This window comes from Mustela lutreola, chromosome 5 (genome assembly GCF_030435805.1).
Source record: "Mustela lutreola isolate mMusLut2 chromosome 5, mMusLut2.pri, whole genome shotgun sequence".
Classification (NCBI taxonomy): Eukaryota; Metazoa; Chordata; class Mammalia; order Carnivora; family Mustelidae; genus Mustela; species Mustela lutreola.
The window spans coordinates 66,809,578-66,828,276 of NC_081294.1; the positions used below are offsets into that span (position 1 = coordinate 66,809,578).

General features: G+C 39.0%; 1 protein-coding gene across 2 annotated transcripts in view; it reads left to right on the forward strand.

Moving 5' to 3' along the window:
* The window catches only part of CCDC192 (coiled-coil domain containing 192), a 201,760-nt gene that overhangs the window by 30,689 nt on the left and 152,372 nt on the right, over window positions 1-18,699 (forward strand). For both annotated transcript variants that reach the window (XM_059174476.1, XM_059174475.1), the window contains exon 3: window positions 969-1,076. In XM_059174476.1, the coding sequence (XP_059030459.1) occupies window positions 969-1,076 (108 nt within the window). The remainder of the gene's footprint in view (window positions 1-968; window positions 1,077-18,699) is intronic.

An 18,699-nucleotide genomic window follows, 5' to 3' on the forward strand; every position in this document is an offset into this window, starting at 1 on the left:
TAAATTGGTGGGCTCCTAAACCAAAGGAAGAAAAAGCAGCAGTCCAAAAAAAAAAAAAAAAAAAAAAAAAAGGAAATAAAAAGAAAAGAAAAGGAGAGAAAAGAAAAAAGGAAAAGAAAAGAATGAACACAGTTCTTTCTTTTATGGGGTTAATTGGAAGCAACTATAGGAGTCCGAGCATTCACAAGAGTACAGAACACACCCAAGGTTGGAGGAAGGTCATAATCTTAGCACGTATGAGGTCTCCCTTTTCAAGTTTTCACATTGCTGTGTAATTACTAATTAATTGTCAAGATAGCCAGAGTCGTCAGGAAGTACTCTAGTCTCAGCAGGGCCTGTAACTGATACTTCCATACTAATGTATACTCTTCTGCTTGGCGATGGGAAAGATCAACTGCAGGAAAACTTGGAGAGGCAAAGTCTCTCTACATTTGCTGATTCCAGTCATCTTAGCCATATTCTGGGTCAGAATCATCTGATTCTAAACCCTGTGGTTTCTTTGCTTTAATGACACTTGTGATAAGGAAGTGATGATCAGAGGAAACCAACTTCTCTATGTTCACATGGTTCTGTTCCTCAGGATAAGTGAATGCTAAAAATAAAGGCATTCTAGGTGATAGCTCTCACTAGAAATGTGAAATTCTCGTTCTGGCCTCTTGAAGGGAAGTTCTGTTTGTATCAAGAACAAAAAGCTGCAGATGAACCAAATTCCAGTGTGGGTAATTTTAGTCTCACTTTCCAAAGTCATTTGTTGTCATACTTTAATATGTGCTTTTTACCCTCCCGTTATACATTAAACTGTTAAGTAAGACTATTGTTTTTTATAACATTTCACTGTTTTATTACTCTGTTGAAGAAAAGATGATTTGTATGAGTTTATTAACCCTGTCCTTAATCCATAAAGTTGCTTAAGATACACTCAGGAAGCTATCCATATCAAAAAGTAATACTTGATTATTGTTTTAAAGAAAGAGTCCCTGGAAACTGGACAGATGGCATTTACTTTGGCTCAACTTGAGGCCTTGGAGATTTGCCTGAAGGAAGCAGAAGAAAAGGCTAAATCCTTATCTGAACAGGTAATACCTGTCATTCAGACTAGAAATATATTTTCGTCAAGCATTCAGTAGAACGAGTGTGAGTCTAAATACATGTTTTACAAAAACCAGAAACAGATCTATAAATACAGAGAGCAAACTGACAGTTCCCAGAGAAAAAGGGGGTCAGGGGATGGGCAAAATGGGTGAAGAGGAGGGGGAGCTACAGGCTTCTATTTATGGAACAAATAGGTCATGGGAATAAAAAACACAGCATAGGTAATAAAGTCAGTGATACTGTGATAGTACAGTATGATGACAGATGGTAGCCACCCTTGCAGTGAGCATAGCACAACCTGTAGAGATGGTGAATCACTATGTTGTACATCTGAAAATAATGTAACATTTGTGCCAACTATACTCAAGGTAAATCAATCAATCAATCAATCTGTGTTTTGACCTCTCCACCTATTGATACACAAACACACACACAGAGGACTTCATTCATTTTAGATATAACAATACTTTAATCTTTATGGACCTTCCTAACTATTAAAACTCCTTTTACATTTCTATTTTGATTTCCATTCAGTCTAGCCCATGAGGTAGGGAAGCCATCTTTAAGCCAGTGGTTCTCCTGAATCAGCAAAGTGTATTTGCATTATACACAGATAATCCCAAAGGTAAGATAAAACCTACAGTAACCACACTGGAGAAATTTTCTCAAATTATCTGAGGAAATAAAGTTTTTTCAAATACTGGCTTCCCTCTTGGGTTTTTAAAACCTACAGGAGCTGTGGAGGCCAACCTGAAAGTGGGCAGTGTTGGACACTCTAGTGGAGACCTGCATCCACAGCAGAGCTCTGCTCCCAGAGACACTTACTATGGGTATCAGCAAAGCTCAGACCAGGGACTGGACCTTTTCCCCAGTATTGTGCTTTGCAAATAGCACAGTGCATACCGCAAAGCCGAATGTCATTCTTGCCCTGTTGCCAGAGCAGGGAGGCTTGGCCCCAGGGGCAAAACTACCTGGAGTCTTGTGATCCACTTCTGGTGATCACCGTGGAGGAAAAAGGACAGAAATGTTACAAACATTTATTGATTTATCATGAAGTGGTATATTTTTGTTGTATATTATTATGAAAAACAATTTTAAGTTTTCTTTTCATAACAAGGTCTGTCTAGCAAAATTGGATTGCATAAAAGTTTTATAAGATTTTTTGGCGGAAAGTAGGAGAGATGTGCCTGTGTTACAAGAAAAAGATGGGATTGGGAGGGAGACAAACTATAAGTGACTCTTAATCTCACAAAACAAACTGAGGGTTGCTGGGGGGAGGGGGGGTTGGGAGAAGGAGGGTGGGGTTATGGACATTGGGGAGGGTATGTGCTTTGGTGAGTGCTGTGAAGTGTGTAAACCTGGCGATTCACAGACCTGTACCCCTGGGGATAAAAATATATGTTTATAAAAAATAAAAGATAAAAAATTAAAAAAGAAAGAAATATAATTAACATGTAATGTGGTGACACATGCAAATGGCCTCCATTTCTTTTTCCAATTTACCAAAAAAGTGCATCTCTTACTTTGGGATATGTTTATTGTTTACTGACAAAGTATGATTGATGAAAAACTTACATCAATGAAACAAAGGGTGTTACCCTAGGCCCAGACCCATTTGGAAAAGTTTCTTTGTTAGCCACATGTCCTAACCCTGGCTTACCAATGGGTCTTTCTTCTAAACCAAACAAAAACAAGTCTCAAACTATAGCAAAATTATGAATTATAAAGATTATGCTGATGAACCAGAGCCTGCAAACTTGGGAGAAAGTTTGAATGGCTAACAGAAACAGGGCACCCCAGTCCCGATTAGTTGCACTGAGAAGATTTTGCAATCGAATGTCTTTTCATAATTTCTCATTTAAACCACTAAAATTCAATTCACCCATTTACCACTCATCTCTTTTGTTTTTTATAAAGTATGTATTTTTGAAGATTTTAGTTGTTTGACGGAAAAGAGCAGAAGTGGGGTTGGGGGTGCAGAGGGAGAGGGAGAAGCAGACTCCCCGCTGAACAAGGAGTCCGATGTGGGACTTGATCCTAGTCCCTGAGATCATGACATGAGCCAAAGGCAGATGTTGAACCAACTAAGCCACCCAGGCAGCCCTGAAATATTTTTTATCTAATACAGTTAGCCCCTAATACTGAAGATTCTTAGCTTGATGATGTCATCTGTAATATCAAACAATTACTCCCATTTTTTTGATTATTTAGCAGATTAAATATATAAAATGGAAACTGGATTTTACTCAACTTCTTTGTACCTACAATGAGTAAGATGCTAGTTGGGTGTTTGGAGAAGAAAGACATAAAAGGAGGGCTTCTGTACCCAAGTAACTCACAACCAAAAGAATCATTGAAAGAGTTAGTGAGTGAAAACAGCCATCTGTATGACTTTAGATAGATTGCACAATAGCACTAAATTGCAGGGTCTGTATGTGTTATTTTCCTGAAGTATTGCTTTTGGAGTTACCTAATCAAGTGATTTTGATTGGAAGTTGGTAATGGTTTGTAGAAAAGGAAGGTATGATATGTTAAAAAAAAAAAAAAAAAGCACATTATAGGCATTTTGAATGTTATGTTTTTAATTAAATTGAGTACTTTATTAGATTTGGCTGTCTCTATTATAGTTGAAAAGGTTAATTAAATAGAGACACTGTTCTCAGAGGAATTAATCCTGAAATTTTTGCTTTCTTCAGTATTGTAGCTTAGTCTTATTCTTGAGCAGATAAAAAGTTTAAGAACATTCCCCTCTCCCTCTATTTTTAAATTCAAGAGATATTTTTTAAAAAATGTGATGGCAGAAGAATAGGAAAAGAGAAGGGGGGCAACTGACCTTTCTTAAGGCTAAGATAATGAGAATATTTCAAAATGGGACACCTGTGTCAAACAATCAAACATTTGTCCACTGGGTGCCACTGTCTTCCTTAGCAGGCTGTGCCACTAAGTGATTGCAAAAAGAGAAGCTGTCACTAATATTTAAGACAATGATGTGTGTGTGTGTGTGTGTGTGTGTGTGTGTACGTAGGAATATTTCTGTCAGTATCCATGTATACATGTTAAATCTTATTTTAAATATTATTAATTTAGGACTTGTTACAAGGATGGTGGGAAATGCTTGCTGGCGTTCACTGGTAATCCAAATCATTTTGCCAGCCCTATGGCTGAATATTAGCCAGGCAGTCTGGCCTGGTAGGCTAGAAACAGGTAGGGGAAGCAGAGGAGATGGTGAGGACAGAGATTTGTGCTGGAATCAAGGAGTGGAACATGGTATTGTCAATAGTTGATACCGCCTTTGGGTAAAGAGTAAATTTCACTGTTAGCCAAATTGTTACTTTCTGGCTTTGCCTTAGACTAGAACATAAAATTAACTTAGAATGGAAAGTATAGGTGCCCAAGGTTTCATCTGCACTAAGAATCTATTGGTCCTGTGCCTCAGTTTACTTGCACTGAACGTTTCTAAGGTCAGCAAGGTCCAGCAAGTTCTTTGCTGGTTCACTATGAAGAAGAAACCTACAAATAGTGAGGAAATAAGAAGATTGTGCCCACTTCCTCTGCGACATCATACAGTAAACAGAATTCTTTGTTGGTTTCCCTCTAGCTAACAAGTTTTTCTTTACTTCTCCGCTATAATGTCTCTGTTGTCAAAATAAACACAATATGAGATCAGTACAACTTGCAATTAAGATTTATAGTCTGAGCTATTTATAGCTATAAAAATTTTGCAACAACCCAGGGGGCCAGAGTAAGAAAGGGCCATGAGAATCAAACGCCTATCCTAGGTAATACAATAAATAACTCATCATTAGCAAGTTTTGCGAAAGAAAATACTTGATTATATTTCTAGCAGGTTGAGATCAGTGGGAGGAAATGTCTGGAAATTTTGGTAGTAGATAAAGGACCAGCAGGGGCAGGTAGAAACAAAGGTAAGTGTTAGAGGAGTAGACAGAAGGAAGAATAAAAAGGTCTCTGGAGAAAACAACAAAAAGCAGTTCTTCCATGTGTGCTGGCTTCTAGCACTAGTACAGATGAGAAGATGAAGAAATGGGCTTCGGTGGGCTGTAGTTTATGACCGAACAAATAGACCCAACTGCTTCTGTGCTGGGATCCCAATGCTTTTCATGCTAAGAGAGTCTCAGGAAAGCCCAGAGTTTGACAATGGAGCACAGATCCAGAGGTTCCCCCAGTGCAGAGGGATTCAGCAGGGAAGTTCCTGAGACAGTTCCTTTGGCCACAATTTTGGGCCATGTCTCTCTCATTCATTAGCAGCTTCTGGTTCCCAGCTCCTAGTAGCAGACCCAGGAGAGCTCAGGCTCCACTACTTGCTTGCTTAACGAAGGTGAGCAATTCACATAATCTCTCCAAGTCTCAGGCAGCTGTCATATCTGGAAGTGGGGTGGGGGCACCTGGGTGGCTCAGTCAGTTAAGTGTCTGACTCTTGATTTCAGCTCAGGTCCTGATATCAGGGTCGCGAGATGGAGCCCTGTGACTTTGGGGTCTGCGCACAGCGGGGAATCTACTTGAGATGCTCTCTTTCCCTCTGCCCAAAGCCCTCAAATAAATAAACAAATCTAAAAAATACTAAAAGGGTGGGGGTAAACATACTTGTTTCAAAGGCAGTTGTGAAGTTTAAATGAGAGGGATATCTGACTTTTAGTAGTTTTTCAACAAAGTTTCATTCATCTCTACTTTCAGGAGTTGTAACAAAAATATGTACCATCCTCTGTGTCATGTATCATGGGCTAATGTGTGTGTGTGTGTGTGTGTGTGTGTATAAGGACTTTCTCATTGTTGCTGGTGTCTCTCAAAGTGTTTGCAAGACACTTAAGTTGTAACACAGCACTTCTTCAGCATTCACAACCTTAGAATCTTTTCTGCAGGAGAGCTCCCCTCCCACTCCATGCCCCTTGTCCTAGCTTGGCTATATGAGGATCCAGCATTCTCTTTTACTCTTTCTCAGCTATTCATGTGGTAAAGGGACCCGAATACTTTCACCTTGTTCATCCTTTCTACTTCATCTCTTGGGTCTTCTGTTTCTTCCTGCTCTCTGATTTTGCTCCACATGGGAGCTAAATGGGCAGCACTGGGATGTGGTCATTTCAGGGTTTTAGGGGGGAAACTGGGGAGCAGGGGAGATTTGTAATAATTCCTTCGCCAAGGAGGTGAAGCCAGTAACAACTACATAGTCAGATTTAGCTTCAGGTGTCTTATGGATATAGTACCGAGCGAAATATTAGCTACATTAGTTACAAAATATTATTACACACTAGTTGGGAAAGAGGCATAATTTGATGCAAGAGCTAGGAGGTGGGAAGCTTGGTGGGAAACTTGACTTTTTTTTTTTTTTTTTCCAAAGCATTGTTTTTCCCAGGTAGGAATGAGACATAGACAAGCCACAACAAGGAACCCCATTATGGTGTTTTGCAGCATAGAGTTAACTTTGCCTTTTTTGTTTCCATAAAGAGAGAATTATTGCTGATACTCCTCAGGATACAGAGACATTTCAATGGAGAAGAATATGGTAGTATTTCCCAGTCTTTGGAAAAAGCTTGTGTGAGCCTTTTTTTTTTTTCCTTCTTGGTAACAGCTCATGTGCCAGCTATGCATAATTTTTCCCTTACCTGATAAGAAGGACATTTCTAAAGGCCCTAAATAAAACTGGTAACAGGGTCTTCTTGTATCCTGACTGTAGCAAACTTGATCAGTTATGTTACATTCAAAAAGGACTGCTTTCCTTTACTTTCGCTCCCTGGTATCTCCCTAACGTTAACATCCATCTTAAAAAATAACAGAAGCAATAATGGAGATAAAGTGTGAAAGGGGGATGACGGATGTGGGGTAGGGTGTCTAAGCAATCCCACAGGAATGCATACCTTGTGCCAGACCCCTGCAATGCACTGTAAATGGTAGTCACTGAGTAGAGGAACTAATATTTATTAAGCACCTACAGTGTTCTGGGTAGTGGGTTTAGGTGTACAGATGCTTCATTTAACCAACACAAGAATGCTAGGAGGGCCACAATTATGATGAGCCCCAGGAGGAACATGGGACTCAAAGACATTAAGTCATTTGCCCAAAATCATACAATTAATAATGGTGGAGCTGACATTAGAACCTAAGGGCTTTTAAAGTCACAGTCCCTATTGTTAAGAACACACAGTCATAAGACAATGCCACTTAAAAGAAGTTTCCTGCTCAAGCAGCACTGAACAAAAATTAATCTCCAAACTAGAACCTGGAGAGTTCATTGATTGTTGGGCCTTACCCTCAGAGTTTCTATTTCATTAGATCTGGGGTGGGGGCCAACAATTTGCATTTTTCACAGTTCCCACTCTAAGTTGAAGTGAAGTTCTAGTCCTAACCCAGTCTGTGGGTGAGAGGTCCTCTTCAACCTTGTCTTGTGTCCCAGTGGCACAGAACTGATTGAATCGGTTAGGACTAGTCTTGGGAACATAAAACAAACAACCCCCCAAAAGAGTGGCCAAAACAAGTAGATGTTTATTTTTCATTCATATAATGTAAGTCAGGACACAGGCAGCCCAGGACAGGCGTGGTAGCTGCTTCACAACACTCAAAAGCCTGGGCTATGTCTCTCCATGCATTCACGAACACGGCTTCTGCTCTCAGCATCCAACATGTACCTGCTGCAGCCATTTTGAGAGGAGAGATATTGAGAGAAGGGGCAGAGAGAGAAGCAGACTCCCTGCAGAGCAGGGAGCCTGATGCAGGACTCGATTCCACAACCCTGGGATCATGACCTAAGCCCAAGGCAGACGATTAACCGACCGAGCCAGCCAGGTGCCCTGCTGCAGCCATTCTATTCACGTGTCAGGCAGCATGAAGAAGCAAAAAGCAGATGCAAAATAGGGAAGGACAACTGCCAGCTGTGCAGCTCCTTTCAAGAACTTTTAAGAACTTTTCTCAAACTGACCACTGCTATTTACGTGGAGGCTAAGAAAACAAATATTTAGTTGGGTGCATTGCCACCCAAAGAGTATGGGGATTCTTCTAAGAAGGGGAAAATAGATACTAAGTTGGCAAATAGTGATCTCTGCCTAGCTCATCCAACCCCTTGACCATACCTTTGCACTTGGTGCTTTGTCCAGGTAACTTCGATATTCTCCTGCATGGGATATCCAGTTTTCCCAGTACCATTTGTTGAAGAGGCAGCTCTTTCTCCACCGAATAGTCTTGACAGCCTTATCAAAAATCAATTGTGTACAGATGCATGATTCTGTAGACTCTCAATTCCATTCCATTGCTCTATAACTCCGTGACTTTTAACAGATACTTTTGGTTGGAAATCCCACAAAAATTTTTGAGAGGGAATTTAGATTTGGTCTTCTGGGTCCTTTACTAATCCTTTTTTACTGTGAGATGCACAGTGGACCTCTCTTACTTACACAATAGCTGGAAACTGAATGACTCTTCTAACTGATTTTCTACTTTAAGCATTTAGTATGGCAAGTAAGCAAACACGCACAAAGACAAAAGACTACATTTGACTCTAATAATCCAACATTATTTATCAATTTTTACCTAAGGCTCTAAAATAAACTCCCATTATTTGCTTCTTAGTAGTCAATCAATATTTCCCTTAAGTATGGGAATAGAAAAAAAATAAAGATCTTCAGCAAATTTTTAGATGCTAAATATGTGTATGAATGGCTAAAAGTGACTTGATACATACTGAGATTGCCCCCCAAAAATGTTCTGGTTCTTTTTTCTTTGTTTAAATGCAACAGTAGATCCCTTGATGTCAAGTTTGTTTGAAATAAGTAATGTGCCCTTGGTAGGAGTATTCATTTCTGCAAATGCTCAGAAATTATGCTTGACATGCCAATCTGAAATCATGAGGTTTTGTGAATGAGTTTTTGTTTTCCAGTCTATTTGGAAGTCTACTTTAATGCCATAACATCACAAGCTGTCTGTTTGACCTGGAATGGGTTTCCTTATCACCATGAAACCTAGTTACTGGGAACTTCATTTAACACTTTTGTTCTCATTGAGTTTATGGCAGAATTCTCTCTTTTACACACACACACACACACACACCCTCTTATCTAAGCAGGTGCCAATTTTTACCCCCTCCTGGATTGCTGGGCATTAATTGAGAGCTTAAGGGAATGCAAGGGAAAAAAGACAAGCTAGTGAAGAGATGTGTTGTTTTGAATAGAGTCAGGCACAATGACAAATGGACTTCTGTTGCTATTGTTGTTACAGGCGGGATGCATGGACTGCTGGCCTGTTACATAACTAAAGACTTCCTTTTGCTTGTAAATGTCAAGATCAAACAGAGGTCAGTTTTAAATAGCTGACTGGGCGCTAATAAATGTGACTTTCTTGTCTAAGAAAAAGCCAAAATGCCTTGTCCCTTATGAGTCATGGCTCTGGTGATAAAAGCAGGTGTCTTTTTGCATAGACATTTTCTTTACAAGCTTTCTCAGAGAGGGCAAACTAACTCTCACGTTCCTTAATCTCTGCAAGGAAATTAGTAAATTAGGTATATGCATTATATCAATTATTCATTTATTCATTCAGTAAATACTTACTAAACCTGTACTGTGACCCAGGCATTTTGCTAGGTACTTCCGGATATGTTGGCTCATGCATTTCTTCCGAAGGCCCTGAGAAATCTTATCCCCATTTTGCAAAGGAAACTCTTTCATGGGTTTGCAGCCCTCTTATCTACTCTTCCTAGACATTATTCCTTGGTGACCAGCCCTAAGGGCACAAAGTCTGCCAAGAATCACCTCTTCATCATAAGTCCTGATCTTCCTCATTACCCCAGAATGGAATATCCAACTACCTACTGAGTAGTACCACCAAAGTTCTCATTCAACTCAAGCTCTACCTGTTCATTAGCTTCTTGCTTCAAACCTATTTCTTCTCCCACATCCCCTAAGACTGGGACGGGGGTCCCCAGCCACCCTGTGACGCGTATCAGAAATCTCTGCTGCTTTGATTCTTGTCTTTTCCTCATCCCACACATCCAGTCAATTGCTAAGTACTATGAATGATGCCTCTCAAGGAGTTCTTGAATTCATCTTCTCTTCTTTATCGCTACCATCATTGCCCTTGTTCAGGCCACCAATAGCAGAAGCTTTCTTTATGGTCCTTGTTTAATGACTCCTCAACTCTACAGCCAGAGGGAAGATTCCACAACACATATTTCTCCTTGGCTTAACTCCTAAATTAGTTGCCTTTTACCATCAGGGTCAAATCTATATTCCTTAACTGATCCTACAGAGTTGGTCAGAGTCCCTACTTGTTCCTTCAGTTTCCTCTTACAACACTCACTGCTTATCTGCATTATACCACTTTTGATTCCTTGCGTGTACGATATTCTCTCTTACCTTTTTCTCATTTAAGGAAAAACGAAAGGCTTTGTTCCTACAGTCAAGTTGTATTTCATATATCCTTTTCATTCTGCTTCTGCCTAGAATTTCTCCCACCACTTCCTCTTATCTTCTTTCCCATTATCCACAAAATCCCAACCAACTCCTGTTTTCAGATCTTCAGTTAGATGCTGCTTCCTCAAAAACGCTTTTCTTCTTCCTTCAGTTTGGGGTCAGATAGGCTTCCTAGGTACTCATAATCCATCACCCATTTCCACATCAATTGTGATTATCCTGCTATACAGTGTGCCTCATGGAAGAAGTTTAGAGAGTGACTTCTCTGAGTCTCAAATCAAGTTCAAATCCAACCACTTATCTCTCTGGTGTCAAAGTTCATCGCCCTTCCAAAATAGCAATTTGAGTCAACCTATGGACAATGGGGGAGCCATTAAATGGGAGCATATAAATATTTGCACTTAGAAAACACTGAGGAGGCTAAGATGAACATATCTGTGAAGTGACCAGAGTCAGGCACATTGGTGTGTGGGCTCTTTCAAAAATCCAGTTTGGAAATGATAACTGCCTATTAGTTCTGAGGAGAAGATAGAGACAAAAAATATTTAACAGTTGGATTTAGTGTTTAATTAATGGAAAAGTAATAGTCAAGACAGATCCCAAGTTTTAGGTGACTGGGTGATCAGTGGTTACCCCAACTATCTTATATTTGAATCAATAAATATTAAAGGTGATTCATTTCCTCTGAAAGGCTCTATGGAGGCTCAAGTTACGCCATGTATGGTCCGGATTCTTCTCAAAGCCTTGTAATTTAGATTTCCTCAGTTATATCTTGTGAATATTGTAGTCCTTCGATATTATATCAGAGCCTTAACCCACATTTTAGCAATAGGTTTTTCTCCTCCCCACTTTTCAAGGAGAGTCTTCCTGGAGAAAATTTTGGATGTCCGTGTGTTTTGTATGAAGATCTCATTTATTAACCTCAGGAACCGTTTAATGTTTAAACTTGGAGTTCTATAAATGCAAGTCTCTTGCCATGACTGAATGGATGCACAGTGGCAGGTCAGTCCTTGATACTCTTTAGGAGATATTCAAAGTCAAAACTATTTGCATAATACTACTAACATGTTATTGGCCTTTTCTACTATCATTCTTTAACAAGCAGAGGTTTCCCAGATGTTACACCAAAGATTGAACATAGAGCAGGTATCAGAATCCAGCTGTGCTGTATGAAGCTAGACGTTGAAGATGTTTGAGGAGAAGAAACTCTAGAATGGCAGAATGATGGCTCCCAAACCAGAGAGCAGAGTCAAAGCTGAGTCCGACCAGCAGGGGGAGTCTGTGTCCTGTTGTGTGAAAGTGCTCTGAGAATGTGCAGGAACTTGGACTGACTGGGTGTAGTAACCTAGGAATGAGTCCTAGGCCACTAAGTTGTTGACTTTAATTTCTCTGAACCTGGTATTGTTGCTTTTTGATGTTTACTTCCAAGCATTTGACCTTTATATCCAAGTCAATGATAAATTGCCTCACTTTCCCCATGTCTCATTTCTCTCTGATATTCTTATCTGTTGATAAGACACAGCGAGTTTTTTGGAGATTAAAGAAATCTTAGGAATTTCTATGCCTGGGACTTTATATTTCAATTATCGATTGATCTTTTGGTAAATATTTCTCTCTGTTTTCACTTAGAGCTTAAATGTTCCTTTTTTACTCAGAGTTTCTTTCCCTGAACAACTTAGGGGTGTTATGGGTTGAACTGTGCCCCTTCCAAATTCAAATGTTGAAGTTCTAACTCCCAGGACCTCAGAATAGGATTTGGTTTTGTTTTTGTTTTTGGAAACAGGATTGTTGCAGATGTAATTTGTTAAGATGAGGACATAATGGAGTAAGATGGGCCCCAATCCAATATGGCTGGTGTCCTTACAAAAAGTAGATACCTAAACACAGACATACAGGGAGAAAGTCACATGAAGACAAAGGCAGAGACCAGGGTGATGCTTCTACAAGAGATGGAATGTCAAAGATTGCCGGCAAATCACCAGAATCCAGAGGAGAGTTATAGAAGAGATTCTTCATACCTCTTAGAAGCAATTAACCCCACTAAATTTTTGATCCTGGACTTCTAGCTTCCAGAAATGTGAGACATAAATTTATGATGTTTAAGGCATATAGTTTATCTATTTATTTATTTATTTATTTGAGAGAGAGAGAGAGAGAGAGAGAGCTCACACAAGTAGGCAGAGCAGCAGGCAGAGGGAGAAGGAGACTCCCTGCTCAGCAAGGAGCCCAATGTGGGGCTAGATCCCAGGACTCTAGGATCATGACATGAGCCAAAGACAGCTTCTTAACCTACTGAACCACCCAGGTGCCCCTAGTTTTATAGTAACCTTAGCAAACTAATACAGAGTTAACTACACTTCCAAATTATAGGCCTAAGGAAGTCTATTTTAAGATGTGCATGAACCTAGAAATGGCTAGAAATAACTTTGTAAAGGCAGAAATATTAATAAATGTAAAAGTCTGTTTTGTCTAGGATGGTGGTAGGATGAGGAATGTGTTGTTTGTTTTCAACTGTAAAAGTGAAACAAGACAAACCAAGTTCTGTGAACTAAATGTATCCTCAGACAGAGGGGTGCCTGTCCATCCCACAGGTTGAATAGGTAATTTTTAAAGTGCCTACCTCCATTATTTATTGCCAAAATATTTCACAGTTTTTAGTACTAGTCCAGATCAGCTTTCAGAGCATTTTTGACAAGGAAAACTTTTGTTTTTGAATGAAATCACTCCTTTCTCTCTAGTATGTTTTACAAGGTTTGTCAAGACTCAGTTTGTTGTTTAGTGACACTGGAAACCTTTCTTGAAATATTATTTGCTATATGTATGTGTATGGGTTGTGTAGGAGTTCTAGGAGAAAAGACAATGAGAGGAGATAAATGTGAAAATTCACATTAATTAATGGGATGGTTTTTATAACCACACTCTATGATGGATTGGGTGGATGATGAGAGAAAGAGAAGTTTTAACTGTATTTGTGGCTTACACATACTGGATAGGTCATTCCATTTATTATGAGAAGGAAGTCTGGGGAATGTATAAAATATGAGGAGTCCATTTTTAATACATTACTTTTTAGATGCCTCATATACATTCAGGTGGCACTATTAAGTAGGTTGTTGGGTATATATACATATTAGCTGAAGCTAAGTGGTTATACATTTAAAATATGGGAGTAACCAACATGTTTCAATTATGGCACTGAATGAAATCAGCTAGAGAATGAGCATAGATAAGGGACAAGACCCAACTCTTAGGTTTCAATATTTAGAGAAGTAAAAGAAAAAAAATATGTAACCAAAGAAACTGAGAATCAAGAAGAAATCCAGAGAACCATAAGAGTGTTTTAAGAGGCATGGAGGACTCAGATTTATAACATTTTACTCAGAGGTTGAATAAGATGACTAGAAACTTGTCCATTATGTTTGCTAAAATGAGGATCATAAGTAACGTTGGTAAGATCAGTGTCAGTAGATTAGTAGAGGGCAGAAGGCAACTGAAGAGAGATTAGAAGAGAAATAAAATTCAGTGCCTGGGAAGTTTTTTCTTATAGTTTGAGAGAGAAAGAGAGGGCACACCAAGGATGGTGAAGTGAGAGAATTCTGAGAATCTGTTTTAAGACTCAGGACATAGAGGTGTCTCTACTTCCTAGTTAAGAAACCAGCTTACGCTCTCTTTAAGCTAGTTTGTGTTGGATTTCTGTAACATAACCAAAATGGTTCTGACAAAAAGAGGAATTGGTGACATACCTGAAACTCGAATTCAGTACACATACACCCCCACCCAAAGGAATACCCTCTAGCCTTTTTCTTGGCAATGGCCATGGAAGAAAAGGACATAGAAGGTTCCCAGAGGTTAGAAGCAGACTCAAACCCATCAGAAACGTCACTCACTGCACAGTCAGGACTGGCCTTGTTATCACTGGCCAATCCTATGTGGTGTTTGCAATGGTCAGTGACAACTGTATGTTGTTTCCCCGTTTCCATTTCTTTAAAAGGGGAATTAAATTATGACTGTGCTCTTTTTAGGGAGGGTATTTTTTTTTCTTATTAAATCCTTAGGCATTATGTCATGATGAATGTCATCTACATGTGACTCAGGGTAGAATACTCATAATTTGGAGATCTACATGTGGAGCTAGATGCAGTAACTTGATAGAACTCCTGGTTATCTCCTCTTGGGGGAGGGGTGAGTGCCTTTTTGGACTCATGGAGAATAGACACTTCATCCTGTGCTGGAGCACTGTGGGAAATGCAAATTCTTATGACCACAGTATAACTGTGCTTAATATCCAGAGGCTTGACTTTAATTTAATTGGCCTCTGTTTTTGTGTCTAACTTTTCTGGAGAAATGTCTTTCCTGGCTCCAATCTTATAATAATTCTGTGGCTGTCACTTATAGTCAAAGAAATGATCATTGAGCACATGACCTAGATTCTAGTCTAGTCCATTATTTTTTTCTAGCTATTTATGATATACAATTTCCCTGATCATAAGGACTAATCCTGGGGAAGTCATATTAACTAAGATGGGCCAGAAAGAGTCCTTGTTCAGTGTGTTACTGGAGGACAAACTGTCTTACCATTGAGGTCACGAACCTGGAAAGCTATGGGTAACTTTTTTTTTTTTTTCCTTACTGTGTGAAGAAAGCTTGTCTGCACTGGGAAATAATAAGGCCAATTCATACCGGATACAGAGGTAAAAAGAGACAGAGTATGATGGCTTCTGAGTTTGTACATCTAGCTGGGAGTGAAACCAAAATCTACTTCTGGCTCCCCAATTATATAAGCCAATATTTTTTTTCTTTTCAACAGAAGAGTGGGAATATTCTAAGAAAGTGACAACAGTGTAGGTAGGCAATTATTTTAAGAAAAGCCATTATTTTAGGCCGTCAATGGACAGTTTTTGTTCATGAGAATTACTATTAACATGTTTACATGCTAACCAAAACCAACCAGAAGGGGTGAGATAGATAATGCAGGAATGGATGGGGGAGGGGTGTGGGGGGGCAGAAATGACAGGGCTGAAGGCTTTGTGATCAAGGAGATGGGATTCAAAGCCTATTGAAAGTGCTGGGCTTTGTTAGAAGAATATATTCTCCATTTGTGTAATAAAGGATGCCTTCCCCTCTTAGAAACAGAAATCCAATTAAAGTAATGTAGTAAGGCCAGCATGGGAGAATACGTTTTAAGGTGAAGCAATTAACATTGGTTAATTCAGTGGCTCAAGAATGTCACCAAGATCACAGGTGTTACCCATTCTCACTCCACTATCCCCTGTGCCATATTTGTAGGAGATGTGCTGCAATTTCAAGAATGAAATGCAGCCAAAAGATACCAAGAAAAAGTGATGTACTTCCTCCTGTGTGTCTTTAAAAAAAAAAAAAAATCTGGTAAAATCCTTTTCCTGGGGCTCCAGAGGCCTCTCCTGGGTGCAGGCCCGGGCCTAAAATAATCTTATATACCTGGGAATGAGACCAACATAGCTGGCTTAGTTTAATTGTGATTCATTCCCTGGGACTAGACAAGGCCAAGCTCCCCTAAACACATGGCTACTAGCAAATCCAAATTGGGTGCCTGGTAGCAAGGGATAAATAGGTAAGCTGTTGGGAAATGAATAAGCAGTGTCTGCTGCAGTAAGGTTCATATCCTGGCTGGTGGGAAGGGGAGGCAGCTTCTGTTCTTTCAGTAAATTATTGATGATGTGGTCATTTGGGGCTGAGGGGTGGGAGTGGAAATCTGAGGAAAAAGAACGTAAGAAATGATATTTGAGGAAAGAATAGAGCATAGTAGTATCTCAGAGAAGAGGAAATGCACTTTACTAAGAGAAAAATAGAATGACGGTTTGATTTCAGGGCAGCAGTACTCAACCCTGAGATCTGTGTTCATGAAGTTAAACTGAAAGCAGTCAATCCAATTTTGTCATTTTTTTTTTCCTAATAGCATTCCATGAAATGGTGTGATGCTAATAATTTTCATGACCACTGAGAGCTGACTAGAAAGCCATTGTATTTTTACAGAGGTGAAGTTCATATAGCACACAATTAACCATCTTGAAGGACACAGTTCAGGGACATTGAATGGATTTCAGAAGGTTGTGCAACCACCACTTCTCTCAAGTTCAACACTTTTTTGGGCACTTGGGTGGCTCAGTTGGTTAAGCATCCTCCTCTGACTCAAGACATGATCCTGGAGTCCTGGGATAGAGTCCCTGGAGACTGTATTTTTCTTTTCTTTTGTGTCTAAGTACTTTCTGATTTCTCTTGTGATTTCTTCTTTGACTCACTTACTCTTCAAGAATGTGTTGTTTATTTCCATTCATTTTCAAAGTTTCCAGTTTTCCTTTTGTTATTGATTTCTATCTTCATTCCATTCTGGTTGGAGAAAGTACTTTGTATCATTTCAATTCTTTTAACACTATGTCTAACATATGGGCTATTCTGGAAAATGTTCTAAACGCACTTGGGAAGAATATGTATTCTGCTGATGTTCCCGATTTGCCTTTATATATGTCTGTTAAGTCTAGTTAGTTTTAAATGTTGTTTAAGTCCATTTTTTTAGATGATCTATCCATTATTAAGAGTATGGTATTGAAGTCTATTCTATTCTATACTATTCTATTATAGTTCTACTCTATTCTATTACTGTTTACTGCCACTATCCCTCCCTTGAATTTTGTCAATTTTTTTTCATATATTTGGGGTGGTTCTATTGTTTGATGCATGTATGTTTGTACATTTGATGAACTGACACCTCTTTCAGTATATAATACCCTTCTTTGTAATTGGTGCTAATTTTGACTTAGCATCTATTTTATCTGTCACCAGATACTGGCTACTATTTGTATGGAATATCTTTTTCTTTTCTTTTTTTTTTTTTTTACTTTCCACCTATTTGTTTCTTCAAATAGTCTGAAGTTAGTCTGTTGTAAGCAGCATATAGTTGGATAATATTTTTCATCCATCCCACAATTCTCTGTCACTTAATTGGTGAGTCTAAACCATTCATTTCTATTTATTTTTTTAGAGATGTGATTTATTTATTTCAGAGAGTGAGAAAGAGGGAGAGCACGGTGAAGAGTAGAGGGAGAGGGACAAGCAGACTCCACGCTGAGCACTGAGCCTGACTTGGGTGGAGCTCAATCTCAGGAACCCCAAGAACATGACCTGAACCAAAATCAAGAGGAGGATACTCAACCGACTCAGCCACCCCCTCAACCATTTACTTTTCAAGTACTCCTGATAAAGAAGCACGTACTTCTGCTACTTTACTATTTGTTTTCTATAAATCTTACATCTTTTTTTCCTCAAGTCCTCCAGTGCTGCCTTCTTTTGTGCTTAATTTTTCCTAGCATACCATTTTGATTCACTTTTGGTTTTTTGCATCTTTTTTAGTTATTTGCTTCTATAATGTGTATGCCAGTATGCCTTGTTTAGTGTCCCAGAGGTCCCTTAAGTCCATTCCTTTCTCGTCATTCTTTTCTTTCTGCTCCTCAGACCAGGCAATTCCAGTTGCTCTACCGTCAAGTTTGCAATTTTTTTGTTTGCCTGCTTATATCTGCTCTTCAACTCTTCTAGAGAATTTTTCATTTTAACTACTTTGCTTTTCAACTTCAGAATTTTTACTTGTTTTTTTTCTTATAATTTCTATTATTTTATTCCTATCTCCTATCTGCTCATAAGTCATTTTTCTGATTTCCTTTACTTTCTCCCTCTCCACGGTTTCTTTCACCTCTTTGAGCATATTTAATATACTTGATTTAAAGTATTTGTCTAATAAGACCAAAAGTCCAATGTCTGAGTTTCTTCCAGTACAGTTTTCATCAAGGTGGTTTGTGTGTGTGTTGTGGGGATTTTTTGTTTTGTTTTGTTTTTGGTAAATGCACCATACTTTACTTTGTAAGCTTTGTAATTTTTTGTTGAGAACTAGACATTTTGAATACTGCATTATGATAACTCTGGAAATCAGATTCTTTCCTGACCTTAAACCAAGAACTGCTGCTGTTGCTTGTCAAGGACTGTAGTTGTATATTTGTTTGGTTACTTTTCCAAATTAATTTTCCAAGACTATATTTCTTCTCATATATGATCATTGAAGTCTCCTGTTCCATTATCTCTATAGTTACAAAGGTGACCTGACAGAGATTTCCTGGAGTGCCAATCTCTTTCTTCACCCATTATTTACTGGGATGCTGCAGGTGTTCTA